This window comes from Alosa alosa, chromosome 4 (assembly GCF_017589495.1).
Source record: "Alosa alosa isolate M-15738 ecotype Scorff River chromosome 4, AALO_Geno_1.1, whole genome shotgun sequence".
Lineage (NCBI taxonomy): Eukaryota > Metazoa > Chordata > Actinopteri > Clupeiformes > Clupeidae > Alosa > Alosa alosa.
In genome coordinates this window covers 7,466,466-7,478,746 of record NC_063192.1, presented here as the reverse complement: position 1 = coordinate 7,478,746, position 12,281 = coordinate 7,466,466, and the positions used below count along the sequence as shown (strand labels likewise).

The window sequence follows — 12,281 nt, the reverse complement described above, 5'->3', positions numbered from 1 at the left end:
GCACTTTTGAATTTATTTCCTCAGCATATTCGGTCATATCATAGATTATTATGGCCATTATTAAATTATTAATAAAAGAGTTTTTGAAATTTAATGTCACTATAATGCTGATTATTCGATGATTCACTTGAATTTAAATATTTAAAATACTTTCACAACAAAAATCATATATGCGATTAATTTAGATGAATTAATCACAGAGTATGTAATTCATTAGATTAATTTTGACAGCCCTACTAATAACTGAATCTTTTTAGATTAAGACCTCTTGCAAGAACTTGACACACTGCTTACTATCACCAGAGGGCAGTGTTGTACACAAAATATAACGCAATCATCCTCATGCTGGCGACATTTACTTTAGTTTACAGATGCTGCCATCACAACATGTACAGGTGATATTGTACATCTGATGTAATTTGCTTTGTTTTTTAAATAAATAAACATTTTCAATACCTGTGGCAATGTAGAAAGTCAGCTTATGTGGACCATGTCCAACAAGCTCTGGTGTGGGTCATGTGTGGTGGAGGGGTACAAGCAACAGCACTCCAGTGAAATTTTATTTTATTCTGAGATTGTTACAGTAAAAACATAAAATAAGAGCAGTGTTGTTCACCGCCTCTGTGATGCCCAGACTCCCTGTATGTGAACACCAAGTATGTCACACGCGCACACACACACACCCACACACACACACCTCTACTGAATAACATGAAATAAATATGTTCCCTACAGCGCATTCTCTGGCAGCACAATCATCAAAGAGCATGAAACTGGGTCACAAACTTAAGCGCCAGCTCCATTTCATTTCAGAACACTGAGGACTCCACCTCTGCTCCAGAACCACACTCAGAGGTTCCAGCTGCACCAGGGCCGCGAGGCTGCAGAGTACACACTGCGGCAGATCACAGGCTACTAATCCTTTCTGTAACAGTCCACCGAGGTCTCCAGCACACATTTAGGAAAGGACACACAGGCTCCAGCTCTTCCTGTTGCACAAGAGCAAAGCAGAGCTTCCATCCCATGACACAACAGGGAACATAACTTCAAACTTTAACTTGGAAACAAACAAAAAAAAAAACTTCATAGAGATACTGTATGACTATGCATTAAAGTTATTTGTCATATTACAGACAGTATTATGGTTCAATTAAAAAAAAGAGAGAGATATATAAAACAAAACAAACACTCTGTGCTTTTGTGTGACGTTGATAGGGAAACACAAGCCAACTTCAATGTCCAGCTCCAGAGTAGTCCAGCACAACGTGGCACGCCATTGGTGGAAAGCCACGTGGGGGGGTAGTCAGTGGGAGAAGACGGCCACTCAGATTGGCTCAGACCAAAAGGAGTCCTTCTTTCCTCTGCCCAATGTCTGTGTCATCGCTCCTGGTCTCCTTTCCTCCTCCTCCTTCTCATTCCTCCTCCGCTCTGCTCCGCTCTGCTCCGCTCTTAGGAAGGTCCGCTGCTCCCCTGTGCCCCCTGGCCTCCTGATGCCTCTGCCTCTGGAGGAGGAGCCGCGGAAGCGTCTGCCTCTGAAAAACACAGCAGTCAGGCTCTCTCTCTCACACTCATATATTTACACACACACACACACACACTCCACTTGGGAATTCAGTCCCCACAGCTTTGCACTTGTCCTCAATGAATAAATTATTCATTTTAATGAGGATTTCATCTACAAAAAACAGACTATAAAAAGACTTGAGTTTTTTTTTTGTCTGGGCAAATGTAAGCCACTGGTCTGGATATAGTACTTAAGCAAACAACAAGGTTCTTGGCCTAGAGGTTGAACAAAATAGCTCCCTACGGTTCTTTTACACACATGTGTAAGCACTAAGTAAGAAAAACACACACACAGCTTATTGTTGCCATATAACTTTTAATAATGGCTAACAATGACCCTCCACACACACACACCTGTGGGTTTGAGGTCCATCTGGGCCATGTCCTTAGTGAGATCGCCGGTTCCCACTGTCTGAGCCTCTTCTGTGATGTCAGGAACGGCGTTCCTGCGGCCTGTCCGGTCACAGGTGATAAAATCGGAGTATGATGCCTCCACATCCATCATCTGGCCATCACAGCTACCATTTCGCCACAGAGAGGGAGAAAGAGACGGTTAAAGGTCATGACATTTCAAATTGATCTTTCTTCAGAAAGATGAAAAGTGTGTGTGTGTGTGTGTGTGTGTGCATGAGAAAGGGAGAGAATTAATGATCCTGCTATTCTTGGTGTTTCATGTCAAAGTGTCCTGCTGTGTATCTCCATAACCATTCCCCTGTCTCATACGGTCCCTTCACACACTGGACGAATGCCCTTCTAAGGCTCTGCAGCCCTGTTTATGATTTCCTGCTCAGTGATGCACACACATACACTCGCACAAAAACAAAACAAGCAAGCAAAAACTGTTGCCTAAGAAAGCATAACATTCTAGGTACTTCAACCACTGGCCTCATATCAATTGGCCCTCCATACTCAAAGCCCCTTAAAGCTCACCCACACAAATCTCCACAAAACCAATGCACTCATCCTCCTCCTTGTTACGTCATCGTCTCACTTCTTTTCAACTCATATTCCTTCACTGCCCAACAAACACATTTAGTGTTCAGTACACACTATCCAAAAGGGCAGCAAAGAAGATAAAAGGGTGGACTGATCAATAAAGGTAGACGTGTGTGTGTGTGTGTGTGTGTGTGTGTGCGTGCGTGCGTGCGTGCTTTGAGTAGATGGGAGAGGCAGAGGAATCCAGGGGGAAATGCTCGGAGCTCACATTAGCTCAGTTTCTTTCAGCCTATCCTCTTTTTCCGCTGGAAGTGGGTCATGGATCCTGCCAACTACAGAGAGATTGTACAGCTGGCCACTCAAAAGAGAGAGAGAGGGAGAGAGAGACTGCAGGAAGACAAAGAAAAGGAAAAGAGATTGAGAGCCATAAGCCATTCATCATTGACAAGGAAAAGCTTAACTTTTCCCCCTTATATCCTTGCATCTCTAAATGGAAGGCCAACAGTGCTCAGACACAGACCGACAGAAAGAGAGCAAGGAGGGAAAGAAGTGAAAGAAAGAGAGGCTGAGAGAAAGGAAAAAGACACAGCTGCAGCTGACGGTAGCCCAGTGGGAAAAGGTGTCACAGGTGTGCAGTCTCAGCACGCTCCCAAAGACTACAAGCCCCACAAACACACACAAAGCCCGCAACACAGCACCACAATCATAATCATGTTGCTACAGTTAGCCATGCTCCCCAAACCCATAAATAACCATGCTAGTTCTGTCCACTCCATTCCATGCTTTTTAGTCATGGCATCTGCTGTTAGAGACTACACACTCAGAGCTCACATACACAGCAAATTTCAACAGTCATACACACCTCATCTACACTCAAACTCTATCTGGTGCGCTGGGACCCCAGCGAGCCAATCTCCTCACAGAGAACCTTCTGTCCGGCTTCCAATCCCAGAGGCATCCAAGGACATGCTACACTCTTGAGCTGCATTAACTGTTCCCTCTAACCATCTCCCCACGGAGGGAAAGAAGCCCTGTAAGTGTTTGGTGACTGAGGAGATAAGGCTGTTGTGAGCAGCTGACCAGGCAATCCAAGGGGAGGCAGTGTAGAGTGAGATAAGAGTGAGAGAGAGTGATAAAGATAGAGAGAGAAAGAAAGAAAGAGAAAGAAAGAGATACACATCGGTGTGGTTGAGAGAAAATGAGAGGGAGTGGGAGAAAGAACGAGCAAACCCATTATCCTGGTGGGAAAAAGACTGATCTGACCTACAGAACTGTGGGAGTCAACGGATCTACTTTCACAGCAGCCACTGCTGAGCGGGCTGTGAGAGCCCAGGGGATGTGTGTGTGTGTGTGTGTGTGTGGGTGGGAGGTGGTAGTGGTGGGGAGGGTGTCCCAGCGGGCCCATCCCTGCCGGCTGCCCATCTAATAGGAGGAGATGAGCCGTGCTCGCTGTGCCCCGTGCCAGCCACGCCTGCTATTACCGCAGCGGGAGTCCTTCCTGGGCCCTGGCACTGCCCAGAGAGAGCGGGACTTCTGCTGGAGTGGATAAGTGTCTGTCTAATGTGACTAATGACCAGGGCAATGCACTCAGGGCTCTCAGCATGACTGCAAGGGGAATAGCAACAGCCACCACCCTAAGCAAGCAATTCATTGACAAGGCCTCTCGCCTTTGATTGGTGACGCGAGTAGGTATGGCATTATTTGAACCGCAGAGGGGCATTTCATGGTCTGCTTCGCTCATATGAGCTTGGTTTCTCTGGGGCGAAGTGTAATCAGCTGCCACTAGCTGGTGTTTTCTTAAGCTCAGCGGGAAGAAGAGCTCCAGGTGCATGAGCTTAGGGGGAGTGGAGTTATTGGAGAACGGCACGTTCCAGAGGAAGCAGTCAGCCTGGGGAGCCCCAGACCAGACGGCCCAAACTGGTCAGCTGAAAGGGGGGGGCGGGGTGGGGGCTCTCATGAGGTCAGCAGCTGAGAACCGTATCAGCTGTCGATGTGGAGCAGGCGAGTTGGATTTCCTCTGCCAGCCCTAGCATTGTTACTCAGCCACCAGCTTCCTGGGCTAGCATGTAAATACAAGCGAGCTTTTCTTCTCTTCTTCTGCTTTGCTGCTGGGAAGCGCCAGCCTCAAATATCTTTCCCCTTTTTTCAGCGGTGGGCTGTGTGCAGTGGGGGCACGTTAACCAGGACTCTTGTGTGTGAAGAAGGCATCGGAAGGGATCCCAGGTCCCATGAGTCGGAGTCCCGTGATGCATCCCATAAAAACCACAGCAACTACGCCAACAGTTGTTAGCTAACAACAAACCCTGAGTGAAGACACCCTAGACAGAGTCACACAGAAACACTTCCTCTTCAACTTACGCACATCAAGGCTGTCTAGGTTCACTCACGCACTCATCAAAAGAGGAACTTTCTTTTTGAGATGCAAGGGTGTTTCTCTGGGTTATCCATGTGATAAATGAGTGTTTGTATGTGTGTGCGTGTGTGAATGTGCGTGTGTTCAAGTGAGTGTGTGCATCATGTATTTGCATGTTTGAGTGTGTGAATGTGTGCATGTATGTATGTGTATGTGTGTGTGTGGTGCGTGCTTAAGTGTTTGCGTGTGTGAATGTGCGTGTGTGCATCATGCATTTGCATGTTTGAGTGTGTGAATGTGTGCATGTATGTATGTGTATGTGTGTGGTGCGTGCTTAAGTGTTTGCGTGTGTTTGTGTGTGTGTGTGTGTGTGTGTGTGTGTTAGAGCTGAGGCCAATGGAAGGTGGGGCAGCCCTTGCTTCTTCCAGGAGTTCAGGCGAGCAGCTCCCACTCATGACTCATGAGCTGCCTTCCAACTCCTCCAGACTCAGAGCCAAAGCCACCACTGAGCACTCTGTTGTGATCCGCTCACCCAGTCCAACCAGAGCTGCCACTTTGCCTTAGCACAGCTCTGCTCAGACAGCCCCACTGCCTGAGGATTCACAGTCTGCTAGGATACTTCTTATTGGGGAAAGAACCTTGAGAAGACTTATTCCTACGGATATACTAAGTGCACAAACAGATCTTATACTCCGCGTCTTTAAAAATCAAAAAAGATCAATAATGGGAAGATCAATCAAGTGGAAGGGGAAGTGTGTCATCTTTCCCCCTATTGGTTAACTATTCCTGAACGTAGAATACATCTTTGGGAATGTCCATTTTGCCATTTTCCCATGTTCTCTTATTCTAGTTTAGCCAAATATTGGTTAACAGATAAAACAATCTAGAATGGAACAGTAAGAAGTAGCCTAGCGAGAAATAGATAAAGGTTGTTAGGGTGCAAAAGCCCTTCAGAGATTTGCCAAACAATTCTGCGACTGTCAAGATGTGGCACATATGATAACAGAAAAGCACTGCATTTAGCACGGCTGGCCAAAAATATCAGCCTTGATTTAGTCAAGCACGAGTTGGCCCTGCAAAACAACAGAGCGTTTCTGTGCATCAGCGACAGGCTGCGGCTAGCAAGGGGGCAGCAAACAGACGGGGCGTTGTCTGGTGGCCATCTCTCCCACAGCTTACTGTATGGCTCTCAGGGGGGGGGGGGCATCTGGGTGCGAGCTCAGAGGAAAAATATGCAGCAAGCACCAGAAAAATAAAAGCGGGTGTCAGCTTACTGTCACAGCACATGCGAGTCAGGGCCAGAACATAGAGACCAATAACTGCCCTTATGCCAGCCATCTCAAACCGGCTGTACTGCTGAAATTAGACCTTGTGGGCATCAACTGGGACGGTTAACATTCATTACTTCATTGTATGTTTTTGCAAGTTCTTCAAGAAAACCACACAACCTTAGGACATTAAGACTGATTTGAGAAAAGATAAATGTCACCAAATAGTGCTAAATTCAACAACGTGCTCCCACCTAGGGAAGTAACACCCACAGTAGTTCCAGGCCTAATCTAACCCATCACAAGAACTTGACGAGGTTACTAGGAACAACAAATTAAACTACTTCTTGGAGTCTACTTCATCTGACAACATCATGCTTGATCAGTCAATATTATCAGAGCATGCATCAGCTGCTGATAAGCTACAGGAGGCCTATTTGTTATTGTTACATACCCCCAAGCTTTAAAAGCCCTGATGCTTTTTTTTCCAGGGAGTGCACTGGAGAGGAGACACACCCAAACATGAACTCACCACACACACACACACCGCGTGGGAGTCTGCGTGCCTGTGGCCGGCTCCAGCCGGAGTAAAACTCGACCGGAGGAAAACAGCCCGGTCAGCTGCAGTCCACCCTCAGCAGCATTTGCATGTAGTGTGCAGCGCAACCTCTCCCTCGGTCCCTGGACTTAAGCGCACAAAAGCCTCCTCCTGACCACCTAATTAGGCCTCACCAGACACGGTGCTGCCCTTTCGTGCTGAAATTTAAAACCCAGAGGAACTGGATGATCCAGTTATCCCGACTCCAAAAACAAGAGGACTAGTAGATAAAAGGAAAGGTAAAAGGTGAACGTGAAAAAAAAAAAAACAATCAAGAGCAAAGCGCTGGCTTGAGACCCCTCTTGAAGAGCCATTAAGAGGATCAGTATGGGGGGGGGTAAACACAGGAGCTCTTGTATGCGCCCATTGAGAAGAAGAGCGGGGTGTGTGTGTGTGTGTGGGGGGGGTGCAAGAGCATGGAATGCATGGGTGTTTATTGTGGTTACTAAATATGGCCAGTGCTTCCAGTGAGGAGCTTTCATGCGCCAGGAATCCATTTTTTCTGCATTCTATTGCGTGCTAGCAAAAACTGCACACAGCTGCAAGGGACTGTGGAACATCAGAGTCTTACAATGTGTGTTTACTGCCTGTTTACATGTCCCTCTATTTGGGGAAACCAAAAGGACAGGAAAAATGACCAGTCAATTAGCTGATGTCTCATGCACAGGTCGTAAATAATCTATCCAAACATAGTTAAATAGGATGTCCAGTGATCCAAATATTATCATCTCTGTGTATGCTGACATCTGAGGTCAGTAACTGTGAGAAGAGGGCAGTTGGCAGGTGTTTGGCTGAAACTCTGAGAGGCGATGACAGGATTGGCAGTGGAGAAAAAGGAGCGGCGTTGAGGAGGGGAATTCTGGGACAGAATCAAGTGCTCATCCTGACACTTCCACACAAGCACCGCTGAGTCCACGTATGTACATTACAATTCTGTATTAAATGGAGTGGACACTGATTAGATGAAGTCACCAAAATGATTCAGTCACACTGAAAGGCTGAATTCTGTGGCTACAGCCAGTAGATGTGGGGTGGGGATTCCTGCCAAGAGCATTACTGCCAATATATTACTTCACACACATTATTTACTCTTCCTTTAAAACAACAATGAGAAAAAAAAAAATATATACCCCCATTTTAAATCTAAAACTAACCAAACTTTCCTCACTAAAAAGCATAATCATTGTAAAATAAATACCACAAAGTAAATACATCAAATTGGACATGGTTATTGGTGTGTGCATGCAAGCATGGTGCCAGTTTCCATGGTGCCAGTTATGATTCAACTAAAAGGCTTCCACATTACACAATGTCTGTTTTGTGAAGTGCACCTACTATACCTGCTTTCATGAAATATCAACCTTGAAAACCGTGACTGTCGCAATGACATCATCCGTCACATGTAGACTAATCTAAGTTTCGCTCTCCAGTCTAATGATTCTCTCACCAGCTCAACTGCAACCCAACCCTTTCCGCAAGTTTCAGCCAAACCCTTATAGAGTTCTATACCATCCAGGCGCCCACGTTGGCATGCCGACACTATTCGTCATACGCCCACCAGAGTAAGATCAAACGCAGCAGCATAGATATCAACAAAGACCACTTGTAAGCAATTAGTGATGATCCCATGGCAAAAACCCAGTGATCTGGAGACTCAGCTATGTTAACAGTTGTACTAGTTAATCATCTATAGCCCGCCTGGTCCAGCTCATTAGGCTGACATGCAGAATAAGCTTCCCCTCAAACCCTTCTAAGAACTCAAGACACACACCGTGCAATTACAAAAGACCATAAACCAGCACGGAAACCACTGTTAATGCATTCAAAACACAGTACGAAAAAACACACACTGCTAAAAGCCTCAGAAACATGAATGCACCATTAGATTACAGCCCAAACAAACACCAGCTCTCAGCTTGCCCCCTTTTATAAAATGAACACATTTTTTGATGCAGTGTGCCTTCTTCAATTCAGTAACTTTCTAAGCTCCAGCAGCATTAGCAAGGAAGCCATTTGGTAATAGTGTTAGCTCTCTGGCCAATGCTGAAGCAACCAGATTAGACAATTTATCAGATGAGAGAGTGGATAGATCGTTCCATTGAAAGGCTTCTTGAACCATTCATCTTGGAGTCGCGTTCATTTTAATGACCCTAACAAAATCTCAAGGAGGAAATAAAGGTTTACATGGACAAGTGTTTTTTGTAGAGTGACTCTGTACTCTAGTAGTGACTCTGGTAAACTTGTTGATGTAGTGTTCAATCTTCTATAGGGAAGCGATAGCTGTAGCAGTAGAAAGGGAATGGTTACTCATGCTCCCGTCACTCAAACTCAAATTCAAACCTCATGCTCCTGCCATTCAGATTCAGGCCTCATGTTGTTGTCATTTAAACTTCAAATTCAATTGAATGGAATGGAGCCCAGTTGCTACCGTGCTTTTGCGATAGTTCCACAAAGGCAAGTCATATTAGGAATCAAATCCACATCCATCAAAAGAACAAACAGAAAGCCTTAGGGGAGTGACTGACATGCCAGCCGTATTCACCTACCATTCAAACCCAATAAGAGTTCCTCCTGATAGGAAAAAACTCAATTTTGTGCAGGCCGAGTGACAGTTCTGAGGTATCCCAGAAACAGTTGCGTAGTGCAGGAAATGCCTTTGAGCACATAGTCAATTCTCTTCCTCTGGCTGATGGGAGACTCATGCCAGGTTTCTTTGTCTAGTAGGCCTAAAGAGTACCACCCAGCAAGTGGCCTCTAATCCTTCACCATAAAAGGCCAGATGTCTTGCTAACTTTTGCAAGACTCAGCCAGCCAAGGAATCCATCCCTTCTATTGATTTACATATATCCCTACTGTTGATTCAGTTGATTTTCTGTTGAGTATATAGGGTACACACACTGTAACTAAGAGACAGAAATACCCATCGCTTTGGATGTTTTTTTGTTTTGTTTAATCAGCGAGATTATATTGAAATTTAGTTGCAGCTGACTCCTCACTCCAGTTCCCTCATGGGTGTCAACTTGTAAAGCCATTTTAAGTGCTACTGAAGCATCCCAGCCTTGTACCAAGGATGCAGCAATGTTCCTACACCATCTTAACATCAAACACATTACTGAGGTTGGCGTACCAGACAACCACAGACAGTCATGCATGTCTCTGCGGGAAGATAACCTCTGGAATGCAGCGGTCAGGTGGGACATCACCCAGGAAACTCTGCTGGCTCACTGCACATAGATAATCACTCCAACTGTAGGTCAGCAGGCCCATCATCGCACAAACACAATAACGGTCACCTCAACACACTACAGCTTTGAAGTAACGCAGTCATCCTGGGGTTGGGTCATTACAAAGTCTTAAAGGGGTCAGTGGTAAAGGTTTTAATGAAAGTGTCTCCTTGGAAGAATTAAAGTCTCTTAAAAGACAATCCAAGGGCAGAAATCTTCAAGCATGTGGTGGCTTCAGAGGGGAGCAAGACAATTACAAGCTTCCTGTTCTGACCTTCGGGGAGCACTTGCGTCACACAAAAATGTTGCCCTCTTTCACTCTCCAAAAGAAAATGGGTCACATGGCCTCCTGAGCCACTTTTTACAGCTTCCACTCGCTACTTGCACAGGGCCAGTGACAAACAGCCTGCAGCACTTCAGACTCACATTTTGCCAGATCAGGAGCATCCAGGCACCTCCTGCCCAGTCCCAGATGGCACGTTCTGAGCGAACGCGGTCATGACCCTGTGCCAGACACAAATTATGCTGTGCAGAGTCAACTACATGGAGGATACATTTGTTTTCCCCCTACCCCACACAGTTACACTGCTCTCCACCCAGATGGAAACCTAGCGAAATGCCACCAGACTCTATTACTGATCTGCCCCTAATCTGATGTGAATGTTTTGGGTCCGTACCACAGGGTGTCACTGAAACTGTAGGGTAGGGGAGCTGATAGTAGGTTTAGAGTTTTTGACAGCAGCGCATGATGTGTAACATGTTTACAATTAAATCAAATCACCTACTGCCCACCCCCAGATGATTCGAATTTAGATGATGAAGGGATTGAACGCTCACGCATGGCCCTATCGGTTTCTCTGGAGGACAAGGGTGTTTACGCCGGTGGTTTTCTCGAGCCTCTCTTGGCAAGGACCGCCTGGCTGGGCACTTGCCTCGCTATATCCCTGAGAGTTCACGGTTACAACACATTAAAATAGGATGACAGCTGTGTTTCTGCCGGTCTTTGCAGACATCAAGTCCAAGTAAGTGGAAAATGCAATGGTAGTGAAATGTTGCCAACAACACTGATTATTGCATTAATGCGAAAGAATGAAAGTAGTGCGTAAGAAGAGTAAGCTACTTGTTTATTGCATCTAAAGACTGGTAGCAAATTACTGTTTCGTGAAGGACTTCCACCAACGCACTGCTTGGTCTCCACGAAACGCTGCCGAGAGAGCGCATGGCTGGTGATCAGACTCCGCTCCTACTCCGCCCCCACTCAACGCTCTCATGATGGAACCACTTAGGCGACGCAGTTTGTTTTGGATAAATATGGAATGACATGCACCCCTCGACATTTGGTTGGCACATTCGAAGACTTCTTGAACATACAAACGCAGATAGGCTACTTTCACAAAGGGACATGGGATAGCTACCTTTTGTTCTGGGGGCTAGTCACCCACAGATGCGTGAATCAAAGGCAAAACAAAATACTCGATCGATTAAACATCCTACAGCCCCATAATAATCCACGGCATTATTCGTTAATATAATTAGCCATACAAGCCAGAGAAAATATCGTTCATAGGCTTACATTACTGTATCAGTACGTTGTCAATAAAAGAGAGAACACTTCACCACAAATTGCAACAATGCAACTAACCTTGAGTTTCCTCCACTTGTTACAACGCAGGCTTAGGGATGTCCCCTTGTAAAGTTTAAGGTTCCTTTTAAATTCATAATTGACTGGATTCGGCAGTTATGTTAGTCTACGCGTCTTCAGGCAAAAGCAAGAGAAGTTGTGTTCGCAAGATGACTGTTTCATGGACAGCCCCTGAAGACAAAGCGAAGGATTACGTCCTTAAACAGCTGTTTCCAAAATGGAGTTATCCCATAGCCAATCACGCTCCCGCACTGAACTCGGGCGCTGCCGCCGGTGGGGGCACTGCACTGTGTCAAATACCCCGTGCAAACAGTGCCATAGAAATATGCTACCAAGTGTTTAGAAACCGAGAGGGTCTCTTTACAAGTCTGTAACGAATAACGATATTTAAAATAATATCGTTTAACCGTCACGAGGCGTTAATTAGACAGAATGAGGCGGTTTCCACTTACGTCTATTTAGGAACACGTTACCCTGGGTGCTGTGTTCGACCTCGTTGCTTTTGTTATTTCAAATGTCACGAGCTCATAAAATCTCAAATGACATGCCGACATACGACTAGTGTCTTCGTTCAAGGATCAAGGGACCTAAGCTACAGTTTGGCCATACTTTTATACAGAATTTGGGAGTTGACATGCTATGTTCTTTCTTTAGTTGTGCCAATAATACGAGGGATGATATAGGCCATAATTAGCGA

At 45.6% G+C, this 12,281-nt stretch overlaps 1 protein-coding gene across 4 annotated transcripts; it reads right to left on the bottom strand.

Annotated features, from left to right (window-relative positions):
- Nucleotides 1-547: 547 nt before the first annotated feature.
- On the bottom strand, nt 548-12,057 carry pkig (protein kinase (cAMP-dependent, catalytic) inhibitor gamma). 4 transcript variants are annotated; one of them, XM_048240743.1, is made up of 3 exons: nt 12,037-12,057; nt 1,918-2,081; nt 548-1,532 (listed from the first exon to the last, which is right to left on the bottom strand). In XM_048240743.1, exons 2-3 carry the CDS (start codon nt 2,066-2,068, stop codon nt 1,450-1,452), a joined length of 234 nt encoding a protein of 77 aa, XP_048096700.1. In that variant the 5' UTR covers nt 2,069-2,081; nt 12,037-12,057; the 3' UTR covers nt 548-1,449. The 4 variants fall into 4 exon arrangements, with proteins under 4 accessions (XP_048096700.1, XP_048096697.1, XP_048096698.1 ...); XM_048240740.1 differs by lacking the exon at nt 12,037-12,057 and adding an exon at nt 11,585-11,817; XM_048240741.1 differs by lacking the exon at nt 12,037-12,057 and adding an exon at nt 10,369-10,389.
- Between the last annotated feature and the right edge of the window lie 224 nt (nt 12,058-12,281).